The sequence below is a fragment of the Oryza brachyantha genome, chromosome 7 (genome assembly GCF_000231095.2).
Source record: "Oryza brachyantha chromosome 7, ObraRS2, whole genome shotgun sequence".
NCBI lineage: Eukaryota > Viridiplantae > Streptophyta > Magnoliopsida > Poales > Poaceae > Oryza > Oryza brachyantha.
Window position 1 is genome coordinate 7,713,487 of NC_023169.2, and position 12,220 is coordinate 7,725,706.

The 12,220-nt window shown below is 42.1% G+C and overlaps 1 protein-coding gene and 1 long non-coding RNA gene across 4 annotated transcripts; one reads left to right on the forward strand and one right to left on the reverse strand.

The window, feature by feature from the left end:
* Positions 1 to 4,045, reverse strand: LOC121055053. 3 transcript variants are annotated; one of them, XR_005812271.1, is made up of 4 exons: positions 3,712 to 4,045; positions 1,177 to 3,576; positions 882 to 1,070; positions 1 to 788 (listed from the first exon to the last, which is right to left on the reverse strand). It is a non-coding gene; the product is annotated as an uncharacterized LOC121055053 (long non-coding RNA). The 3 variants fall into 3 exon arrangements; XR_005812270.1 differs by having other exon boundaries at positions 3,708 to 4,045; XR_005812269.1 differs by having other exon boundaries at positions 1,177 to 4,021.
* A 2,524-nt stretch (positions 4,046 to 6,569) lies between these two features.
* LOC102718139 (adenylate kinase isoenzyme 6 homolog) lies at positions 6,570 to 11,395 on the forward strand. Its single transcript, XM_006664738.3, has 3 exons — positions 6,570 to 6,843; positions 10,631 to 10,776; positions 10,869 to 11,395. The coding sequence occupies exons 1-3, from the start codon at positions 6,637 to 6,639 to the stop codon at positions 11,056 to 11,058; spliced, it is 543 nt and encodes a 180-aa protein (XP_006664801.1). The 5' UTR covers positions 6,570 to 6,636; the 3' UTR covers positions 11,059 to 11,395.
* The last annotated feature ends 825 nt before the right edge of the window (positions 11,396 to 12,220 follow it).

Sequence of the window (12,220 nt, forward strand, 5' to 3'; positions counted from 1 at the left end):
TCTACTCTCCTACAAGAATGACATGCAGCACATGCTGATAGCACTTTCTAATGGTGATGTAATTACAAAATAGATGTTACAAGAGCAACAAATGCAATTTTTTTTCAAATCAAAAGCTGACCATGTATAAGATTTGATACGGGCCCAGTATAATCTGAAGAAGAAAGATTTCATAATCTCTGAGCAGGAAAAAAAAAAGCAAGTTCAAAATTTCTCCTCCTTTTTAATTCGCTCAGATGAAATTTTAATAATTCTAACAGTATTTAAACAATCTTTGTTGACAGGAAATGCTTTAACTCAACAAGCTTGTCCTCTCTGAGATCAGACGTGGAAAAATTTAACTGGGACAATCGAGTATCTATTAAAAGATTGGTACGCCCTTTCAGCTTGCAGTAAATGTCAAAATCACAAAAAGTAGGTAAATGTAACAACAATAGTTTGCAGTTCATCCTATGGAGTAGGAGAAGATGAGAGCATATAACTATATAAGCAAAGTACATGCCAAAATGGTGTAAATTATGAGTTTCTCACCCAAGATCAACCGGAGGTTGTCTGCCCGTCCCCGACTTCTCTAGATACAACTCCTGATGACTATGCAAAAATCTCTAGAAGAAGAAAACACAATGAGAAAAATGAACTGAAAATTCTATGATGCATTATAAGAAATGTTCATGCAGTATCGTATTTCTTGTGTGACGACGACTTCTTATCAGTCTTCTGCCGATCCATCTCCTCCATCTTGGCGGCACAATCCACCTTCTTGATGCTCCCTGACTTCACGCTGCCATCTGCAGCAACCATGGTTATGGCATATAATACTGCAAAGATCAATAACCCCAACATTCAGTAGCGGGTAGTAACGAATGGAGCAAACAACAAACCTTCAAAGGAGGAGCAGGACCGGCGTGACTGGCGGGAAAAGAGGGACATGGGAGACTTCCCTCCCTCCGACGAGCGGCTGACCTTGGCCATCTTGGCGATGCAGCGCTCGATGTAGGCGTGGAACATGTTGGCCGCATTGGGGCATCGCAGGTCCACCTTCTTGCCATCGCCATCAGCTCCCTCTCGCACTGCACCACCACAATTCATCAAATTGAATTCTCATAACACCCCTTTTCTGTTTTTTCTTCTGAATTTTTGCAAAGAGAGATGGGGATTGGGGAGAGGTGTGCTCACGGAAGACGTAGAATGGGAGGTCGCCGGATCCACCGGCCCTGTCGCGGCACTGGGGCTTGGCCTGCAGCTCTTCGTCACCGTGCGTAGTCCCGTTCAGCTCGGGGCCTAGTTCTGTGCGGGCGCGGCGGAGGCGGTGGACTCGGCTGGGTACGTTGGTGGGATGTGCGATGTCGTGGGAAGTTTTTTTTTCGTGGTGGAATGTGCGAGTGCTGGCGAGAGGCGTTGGGGGCAGATAGCGTGATCGCTAGCGAGAGGCGGCAGCGACGACGACGGGGGCGAGCGGCGGCAACGGCGGAGGCGAACGTCGTCGCCGGACAGTGCAGGCGCTCGCGAGCTACGGCGGTGAGAGGCGTCGGCGAGCGAGCAGCGGCAACGGCGTCAGGGGCGAGCGTCGGCGGCCGGGGCTCTCTCGAGTAAGCCACCCTCCATGGCGCTCCTTTTCCGCCTCTCTCTCCTCCTCCTCCTCCCCCTGCTCGTCCCCACCAACACGTCCCACTCCCACGACTACCCGCCCATGGGAGGAGCGGCGCTGCGCCGCCACCAACGCTCCGCGGCGAACACGGCCACCGCGATGTTCTACACCACGGCCTCCATGCACCAGAACCACGCCGAGGCGGAGGAGGGCCAGTCGCTACACGTGCCCCACCCCTTTGCCATCGCCGCGGCCGCCGAGGCTCCGTCTAGGGATGGCACCATCGTGGCGGTTGTGAGCGTCGCCGGAGAACGCGGGCGCTGGCGAGCGGCAGCGGTGAGAGGCGTTAGCGGGGGTGAGCGACGAAAACGGTGTCAAGAACCCATGGTGGCCGCCCTCTCCCCCTCCCATGGTGGCCGCCCTCTCCTCCTCACGGCGGACGCTACATGCCCTCCACCGCCGCCGCCTCCTCCTCCCCCTCCCCTCCCTTTCGGCGCACAACAGCAGTGGAGGCGGTGCACGGCGGTGGTGAAGGAGGCGGATGCGGCGGCGCACGGCGGTGGCGGAGGCAGCGAAGGACGGCGGCGGAGGTGGAGGCAGACTATGTCTTTTTTAGAAGCTCACGACGCACGCACACTCTCTTCTGAGACGTACTTATGTAAATCCTATCCCTATGAGCATTTTCGAAGTCTGGTCAGCATATTCTGAAGAGATTGACGAAATCACTACAGCCGTCTCGCTATCGACAGGTACGTCGCCTACTACAGAAAGCATAATCTTAAATGCTACTGAGACTTTTATAACCACCCAGCTACGGTTCCTTTCGCGAGGCAAACAACGTCTAGGGTGGCGGCGTGCGCGTTTGGAGATGCGTTTTTTTTTTGCGTGCGTGACTGGCTTGTTCGTATGGGGACATTGGTGGTTAGGCGGCGGACTGGTGGGGCCAAGCGTCATGGGTGCGTTTCGTGCGGGTTTTTTTCTTTTTCCTTTTCCTTTGCGTGGGCGTGATTTTTTTTTTTTGGCTGTACGAAGTTGGGAAAGAGGGTGAACGGACGGAGGACGGACGAATCTCTCTTTAAAGTAAAAGTAGCAAAGATAAAGATAGATATAGATATATATATAATAGATTTATACATCGATTTTTCCTCTTACTTTTACTTATCTTTGACTATAAGATGTTTCTAAAATACACTTATAGACGAATCTTCACTACGTATTAATTATTTTTAAATTTTCTATATGAACTTTGGATTTTTCTACACCATAAAAGTTTCATGTTCGGGTTATTTTTTAAATGAGATTAAGGGGATTAAGCTACAGTATACTCAATTTTCTGGTGTCTTCGTCGAATATGACGGGACTAAAGGTTTCACCATGTTCTGTTGTTGTAAAGCCACTATTCGCGCACATCACTGTTGCTTCGCTGCTGCACTTTAGAGAAATTAGTAAGAGCCCCGCGTGTTGCCGCGGGCAGCCAGCAATATAAATGAAGTAAAATTAGCATAACTATGTTGTCAACTATAGAACACTGAATTAGGTAATAATAGGTTTGATCTCGTACACAAATATTTGTTTCAAATAGCTGATGTCATCCAACATACTCACTTTTATTTGTTTCAAATATTGCTGGCAAGTTCTGAAGCCTGATGACTGTATTCAAACAGAAGTACCAATGTGCCTGATATTTGAGATGAATGGTATATTGCTTCTATCCACTTTACTGTGACAACATGATTCTAATCTCCACCAGGTAAACTAAGATATGGTCACAGTAGGCAGAACCGTCATGTGAAGAAATCAGAGAACATACGTGATTAAATATTGATCTGCACTTCAGATCAAGTAATTCGATATGCAAAGTTACTTGTACCTTGTACAAATTGGTCAAGTTGTCCAGGAAGAACAGAAAGATCAAGTTTGCAGCTCCTGAACCTTTCCTTGGTGAAGGGATAAAAATTCTGCAGTCTAGTCTGAAATGTTTGCTGAAACTGCCAGTAGTAATTCAATCTTAGCTCTTAGGGCAGGTTATTTGGCCCTATTTATAAGGACTGGAGCCTCTTTCATTAAGTAAACATGTCTCAGAAAAAGAGATCGGGAGGGGAAAAAGTGGAGAACAAACCTACGTAGCAAGCTACCAGACGGCAGGGCAAACAGATCGTGCTGGCTCAGTCTTTCATGGGCAACGCGGTGCAGCGGCGGCGCGCCGGGTGGGAGGCCAATGCCACGGTCGTGCTAGACGACCTCCCCGGATAAGTTGGGGCGTGCACCGACGGCGTCGTGCCGTGGCGCAGGCGGTGGGGAGCAGCGGCAGGACGGCATCGTGCTGCGCCACCGGCGGCGCAGGCGGTGGGGAGCAGCGGCAAAGACGAGGAGCAGAAAGGGGATCGGGAGGAGGAAGTGAGAAGGAACGTACCAGGGAAGTAGACGGCAGGGCAGAACAGGTACAGGGAATTGGACGGTGTGGACCTCGCCACGCTGCAGATCGGACGGCCACAACAACCGGTGCACACTGTTGATTGAACAGTAAAACAGTACCAGGGGCAATTGTTGTAGCCAAAAACTATAGGTTTAATACGAAGACATACCTATTTTTTCTTCTTAGTTTCATATTATAAGGTATGCAAGCATACATTAACTAGCACATTTTTTCTAAATTTGATTTATTTTAAATTCTTCACAATTAAAACGTATAATCATATTATATATGCACTTATCTAATCTAAACAAGTAGGTAGTTATAGTTTTTTAAGTCTTTATTAGTCTGTATTAGTGATAGTTACGTCTTATATTATGAGATGAAATGAGTAATAAACATGTTTTTTTTGCAAAATGTTTTATATACAAGTTTATCATTATATATTTTTAAAATAGTTATTTTAACTTTGTAATAGTTGATTTTATCCTTTATATTATTAAATAATTATTAAAAATTATCTAGGTGCGTGATTTTGCACTGGGGACGTGCACGGGAAACCGGGGGCTGGTTATGATTCTAAGGTATATTAGGGGGAGCAGGACCCTCGACCCCGGGCTGGGTTAGCTGGTCACCCGGTGATGCAGCACATCACGTGTGTGAAACGTGTGTTTCGCATAGCGGCAACCCAACGACGAGCAGGTTTTGGCCAAAACGTGCCCATGGGAAAAAAGTACGTGATTTTCTAATTTTTTTATGTTTCATATTCTTAGGGGTTGTTTAGATGGGGCTAAACTTTTTAGCCTCATGTCACATCGGATGTTTGGAAACTGATTTGAAGTATTAAGCATAAACTAATAAAAAAACTAATTTCATAAATGAGTGCTAATCCACGAGACGATTTTTTAAGCCTAATTAATCCATAATTAGAGCATATTTATTGTAGCATCACATATGCTAATCATGGATTAATTAGGCTCAATAGATTCGTCTCGCGAATTAGTCCAAGATTATAAATGAGTTTTATTAATAGTCTACGTTTACTATTTATAATAAGCGTCTAAACATTTAATGGGATAAGGGACTAAAAATAAGTCTCTTCTCCCAACCACCACTTAGTACTACTATGGTGTGAAACAACAAAACTGATTTTGCCAAATCATTTGCAAGTTGCAACGTCATGCCGATGTGATGCTAGTATCATATAAAATACAGCCAGAGGCCCATTTCTAGAAGATCGTGCGGGTCCACATGTCATCGTGTCGCCTCCTTTTTACTGAAAGAACAACCAGCCGGAAAAATATTTGGTGTAGACCGGATGCAAACACCAGTCCGTGCAGCCTCGACGCGGATGCATGACACGTGGATGAGGCTACTATCTGACGGCTGGCCCACACAAGCGAGTAATTAAGCGACCTACACAGCACGTCGGTAACACGGCTCGTGCTTGATCGGCTCCCTCAGCCACGCCTGCAACATGGATCACACTTGATCCGCTCGATCTAATCCGCTTCGTCCCATCGCTTGGCTCCTCTCCTCCTCTCCATCATTCCTCTCCACCTGTTTTTATTCTCGCCGGTCGCCGTCGTGACTTCTCGTTCAGTGTTGGGTGCGTCCTGGACGACCTCCCACCTTTCTTCACGTGCGGGAGCTCTTCCACCGCCGCTGTGCTGCTCCACGCGCGGGAGCCCTTCCTCTGCCGCTACGCTGCACTGCACTAGAGGGCACCACCTGGCCGTCCAAGGGAGCCACCGCCACTTTCTGTTTCCACCAATAGTATTCACCGCCCACAGCCGTTGTCAACTTCCTCATCGCGCAATGGGCAAGTGCTGCCATCCACCATGAAGGTTTCTGTTTGCCATCCTTTACAGTGATTTACAGTCAATTGTTTAAGGAATAAGAACTAGCTTCAAATATATGCTTCATTCAGCCTGATAGCTAGAGCGATAGATGTATGTCAATGGATTTTACAGTCAATAATTTCAGAAATAAGATCATATGTATGATTCTTCTAACCTGATAATAGAGGTGTATGCCATTCTCTGTATGTTCATATACAGTAATTATCAGTCAATTGCAAACATATCCTCAGATTGATAGGTCATCCTTATTTTTATAGGATGCCCACGGTAAAAATTTTACTGTACGAGGTGATTCCAAATACTAAATTGCCCCTTACATTTCTACCTACGCCATCTTTACAGGTGAGATATATGGGGTGCATTATGGCTGAAAATTCAACATTACAAGAGAAATGAACAACAGGCTGCTAAAGACAAGAGGAAAATTGATCAAATGCAGCAGACAGAAGAGGATTGTAAATGCAGTAGACAGAAGAGGAGATGGTGTTGAAAGGATTGTAGTCATGCATGCAATCTAATCGTGAGCCATGCAAGCCGAGCTGAGGGAGAACGACTTGATTCTTGAGCCCAGCCGAGTACATGTCGCTTAATTACTCGCTTGTGTGAGTCAGCCGTCAGAGGATGCCTCATCCACATGTCATGCATCCGCGTCGGGGCTGCATGGGCTGGTGTTTGCACCCGGTCTACACCAAATTTTTTCCCAACCAGCGGGCCTCTCCTCTCCAGAAAGGAAAAAAAGAAGAGAAGAAAACCCTAACTAGCCGATTTCCGCGATGGCGGCGCAGGGCGGCGGCGCGCGGCGCTCGCGGCCGAACGTGTTGGTGACGGGGACACCGGGCACGGGGAAGACGACTACGTGCTCCCTCCTCGCCGACGCCGTGGGCCTCCGCCACGTCAACATCGGGGACCTCGTCCGCGAGAAGAGCCTCCACGACGGCTGGGACGAGGAACTCGAGTGCCACATCATCAACGAGGACCTGGTATGAACTCCCCCCCTCCCTCCCTCCCTTCCGCACACCTCTCCCAATACAAATCCTTATTCGGATTTGCATTCCTAACAATCTGGTCCGGGCATTCATCATTGGCAGTAGATTTCAGGCGTGACGCCGGTTTGGGTGTGAAACTATGAAATCGTTTGTTTTCTAATGGATAATGAAATTGTGGTGTGAACAAAATAATTTTATTTGCTAGTGATGATGCAAAGCATTGGATTACCCCAACTAACTGTGGTACAACCACAATTTTATTTGATAGTGAAAGAAAATGTACAACCAGTGTGCAAAGTTAAGATTTATGGTCTAGATTTTCTTGTACTGAAACTCTCAAAAATTGATTATTCACTATTCGATTAAGAATGCATAAAAGCGTTCTCACATTATTTTGAAAGGCTAATCCAAATTGTTATTCCTCAGACACGTAAATCTATCTCCGAAAACAATAAAATGCATGTTTTGAATACATGGTACCTAGCAAGTGAATACTATCTTGTGCTTTTGAGGCATTCTGATATTAACCTTAAACATAATGAAGGCAAAAATAGAATGCATTTCTAGTGAAAGGCCTTATTGTGCAACTTTGGCACAGGCGGTACAAATCCATTAATTGAACTGTCTATTCTATTATTGGTAAAATGTTATTAGGACTTAGGAATGACTGCTTATTTATCCTATTTTCCTTTTACTTAAGAAGCATCACTGGCAGTAGTTACTAATTTAATTACTAGAGATGCATCTGGCATTTTGCATGCAAACTCGTGGAAGAATCAGCATGTTACAGAATACATAAGAAAACATGTACATGCAAGAAGAACAAATATAATTTGAGCATATAGAGTACTGAATAGAACGATATCTTGCATATGTACAACTCGCTTATTAGAAGGAGCAGATCTGTAAAGCTAGCAATATTACAGGTCGGTATCTACCTATCGTAATGTTATAAATTGAAGAATGTTCAGCACTTTGAAGCAAGATTTTCTTGTCTTTCATGATCGTTGTAGACCTAGGATTTCCTTCTTTGTTTCTACCAATGATGATGCTTAGCAGGAGAAAGATACTCTTATCTGCGGGGAGAAAAGTACTTCCCATACAAGTGTCCCTAATATCCTTGAGCTTGATGATCTGTTCGATGCTATCTTATTCAATATTCATTGATATTGGTGTTGTCTTCTCTGTAAACCTATTCTGCCTAGCTTCAAAAAAATTATCATGCAATACGTTAATACTTTTGTGCCATTTCTGAGATGTGACCAGGCTGCCATCAATGGGTCTGAGTTGCATCTGCAAACAATGTAATACTAGCTGATACCTACATATCAGACCTGACTATAAACAAGACTGATTGATGAGCATTGAGCAAAGCATGTCAGGTTTTTGTTGATGGTCATTGCAGACCTAGGATGCCCATCCATGGTCAACTAATTCTAATGTGAAGGAGGAAGATAAATTCATGAGTGGGAGCTATCTTCATTCTTGTGATGATGTTATTTTGGATTTCATCTTCTTCCTTGACTGGCATTTGTCTGTTATGCAGACTTACATCCTAGCTCTGCAATAATCATCTCCAGAGGCAAGATTGCTTTATTTGTAGTTATTGCAATTGGCAATATTTCCAGCAAACTATTGGACTCGCAATCTTCAGAAAATGTAAAGACAATTTATTTTTAGATATCAAAATTTCCTAGATATGATGGTTGTTGATGTCTATCCATGGCTCAAGCCATGTAAAGTTCCCTGTTCTCATCGTGCCTGATGTTCCACTGTTGGACTAATCTTCCTTCACACTGGCATCATCTGGACCTACATCCTGAATATTGCAACGATCATGACCCAATACTGGAGTTCTGTGTTATAAGTTCTCCCGATAATTCCATCTGTTGGTAATTCTAATCAACAGCACACAATTATATTTTGCATAGATTATTAGAATGTTCTCTCTATATGTTATGGTAGTATTTATGCATTTTGAGATCGCAGTGATGTTTATACGCTCTTAGCATTCCTCTGAACTTCTGGTTAGCAAATATTAGACTGTCTGATTATGGACATGTTTTCATATTTGATGTTATTATTAAGTGATCTTTTTAAACTACGCATTTATTCATTGATGTTAAATGTGAAAGAAATTAGACCATGTAGCCTACTTATAAATGGATAAATATATATAGTGAAATGTGTAGTTTTGTGATAATTTTCTAATGTATTTGCAGTTTTATGAAGTTTATTCTGCTGCGTTTATTTTAGGGTGATTCATGCTACTTCCCTTCAAACATTGTTTGCTAGGTTGTTAGGTTTGTATAGTCTAGTGTTGACATTATTTATAGTATCAATATAAAAATTTGATTGCAAATAAAAGTTATTTAGGAGAAGTGAGAAGTGAGATTTCTTTTATGCATGATAATAATAACTTAATTTTCTGTTTCCCAGTTTAGTTATATGTTGGCACTTGGCAGTGATTTCCCTTTGTTTTTTCCCTGCATGTTTTGAACTTGCTTCTAGATGGAGGTATGGCAAATAAAAGAGCTACTTTTCAGTTGAAAATATGTTTTGTTGATTGGTGCCCTAGAGGACTAATAATTATAGTCTGCAGGAATCGACAAAGTAATAGCTAATTTTGACTATGTATGCACCTATGTTTGATCAGGGTGTTTTTTAAATAGAAATGGTGTGTGTTTTAGTTGTTTTTATGTAAATTTCTCATAATTGATCTTACTTTATGAAACCAATATATAACTAACTTTTTTGCATAACTACTTGTGTTTTTCATTGATAAGTGGGCCCCAATCTATGCATACTTTTGAAAGAAAGCCAATGCTGGTGGTGGCAGTGAATTTCCATCCCCAGCAACTCTAATGTTTTTTTACTTTAAGACATTAGTACTAACACATTTTTTTACTTTTTTATTTTTCTCAAATAATACTCAACAATGAAAGGTTAAAAATGGCATATATATATGTAGTGTAAGGTAAGTTTTACAGTTAAAATTATGTAAGTTGTTAAGCCATATAACAAAAATATGAAAACTCATTCATTTGTTTTTAGCAATATTATAAGAACAATTTATTTCTGTCTGTAGTGAAGCCATTACAAAAGGTTGGAGTAGGGATTGAATTGGTCAGGCAGATGGTTTACTGGTTCATGGTTTGTCCATCAGTTTTTCTGTATCAGTATAACACTTTTTTCCTTGTTATTTATATCAAATCTTGTAGGAATTGACTCGGGCTGCTAAATCTATCTTATAAAATTTATTCTGTGTTTGCACACTTGCAGAAAGTTGTTTTGAACAAAAACTAGTAGAAAGATATCACTATTTTGGATATCCATCTATAAATTGTTGGCCATGAAATCAGCTGCATACAAAAAAACTCACCAGCTCTTGGCTGTTCATTTCCTAATTTGCTGGACTAATTACACATATATCTGTACATCTGGATGCTTGTAAATTGATCCTGAGAGAATCACTATGTTAATGTTCCAAGAGGATTGCTCCAGGTGCCAATGACTTCCACATATCTGAATGAGACACATACAACTAAATTTCATTGCATTTTCACACTGAAAATACATCCACCCTGTAGTTTTTGGTATTTGGTTATTGTCATATCTGAATGCAGTTTGATCTGTTCCCTTCTGCACTTTGCTATCCTTGCGGACGTGACCTATGAAGTGCAGGAAGCAAATTAGTTCAGCAGACGTGACCTATAAGTTGGCTATATGCCATTTCTTTTGTTGGTTAGAATTGCACTAAATGGTTCATATTTTTTGACAGGTTTGCGATGAGCTTGAGGACATGATGGAAGAGGGTGGTATACTAGTAGATTATCATGGATGTGATTTCTTCCCGGAACGTTGGTTTGATCTTGTAGTCGTGCTCCAGACTGATAACTCAATTCTTCATGATCGCTTGACTAGCAGGTAATTCATGCAGAACTTCAGAATAACCATCTGTTTGGACTTCGAAATAGCCATTACGAAATCCTTAATTTCTGACAAAGTTCTATTTGCAGAGGTTATATGGGTGCCAAGCTCACAAACAACATAGAATGTGAGATCTTCCAAATGCTTCTGGAGGAGGCCAGGGAGAGCTACAAAGAGGAGATAGTGATGCCTCTGCGAAGTGACAATGTGGAAGATATTAGTAGGAACGTGGGAACACTGACAGAATGGATAAGCAATTGGAGACCACCCCGGAGCTGAGCTGTTTCCTCTCTGACAACCCTGGTGAAAAAAACAATGTTTTTTTTTTCTGCGGTGAATTTTGAATACTGAGTTAGATTGTGCAGACATTGTAAGCCTTATTTATGTATGCTTGCCAACCTTGGATCTCAGCACGCAAGACACTGTGCTTAAACGGATTATGTGATGGAGGGCATGCTGAATGTAAATTAGTTTGTTTTTTTCATAGGGAATGTGCGGTGTTTGATTCTCGACTTCAAAATGAAATGTTAAATGACAACAGTACATCAAATACTACTTGGTCAGAAGGGTCGATTTATTTTGCTTTTTGTTGGGGATATTTGTAAACCAACCGGATCCAGAAAAAAAAACCGTCTATAATAGGCGAAACAAAATTTTTGTTTTGCTTGTTAGGCTAGGGGCTAAAATGAGCATGATTGTATTCTGGGGTCCCTCTTCAGCTTAACAGTTCATTTAAGTTTTTAAATTAAGGTCGGATGGCACTAACATAGGCCTATTCCCCCGGCGTCAGTTACATGATAGACAATTATAGTGGGTAGCATGGGAATTAATGGTTACATCTTTTACTTTATTTTCTTTACTTATCATTTATTTAAGACATGGTATTTTGAATATATGTTCTTTTCGGCCAAACTTTCCTTCCGTTCCACGAGATACTTAATTAACAAAATCTATTTTTCAATAGAGTTTTAAAAAGAAACATGCCCATGCCTTAGTGGTAGCTGAATAAAGGCGAAAAGATGATCTGATTTTTAATAGCTATTTTAAAGTTAATAATCAACTCTAGAAATGGGATATCATAAACTTATACATATATATTTTGAAAAATTATACCATTTAGCAATTTGGTAAACATGCGCGTAAAAGTTAAGAAAAAATATGTATTGTACATCACAAAACAAACACAGCCTAAGATAAAGTGTTCTAAGATCACATCTTCTCCTAGCACATTTTGGTTCAGATCAGGAATCTTGTCTAACTGGTCTTATATGGGTGCCATATTAAGGTCAATGGCTATTGCTTAGTGGGTGAGGCAGAGCTCTTGATACATTTTGGTGGTTGTATTGTCCGATGGTATAGTAGAGCTGCTAATACACTTTGTTTGCTACTAATATGATGTCATGGCTTAAAGAAGTTCGGGAGTGCAAAGGGCACAACACGT

Bases quoted from the DNA above. Each gene is read 5' to 3' on its own strand.
- LOC102718139 (XM_006664738.3), top strand. From the start codon at position 6,637: ATGGCGGCGCAGGGCGGCGGCGCGCGGCGCTCGCGGCCGAACGTGTTG. The intron at 6,844-10,630 runs GTATGAACTCCC...ATTTTTTGACAG, and splicing joins ACATCATCAACGAGGACCTG to GTTTGCGATGAGCTTGAGGA. The intron at 10,777-10,868 runs GTAATTCATGCA...TTCTATTTGCAG, and splicing joins CATGATCGCTTGACTAGCAG to AGGTTATATGGGTGCCAAGC.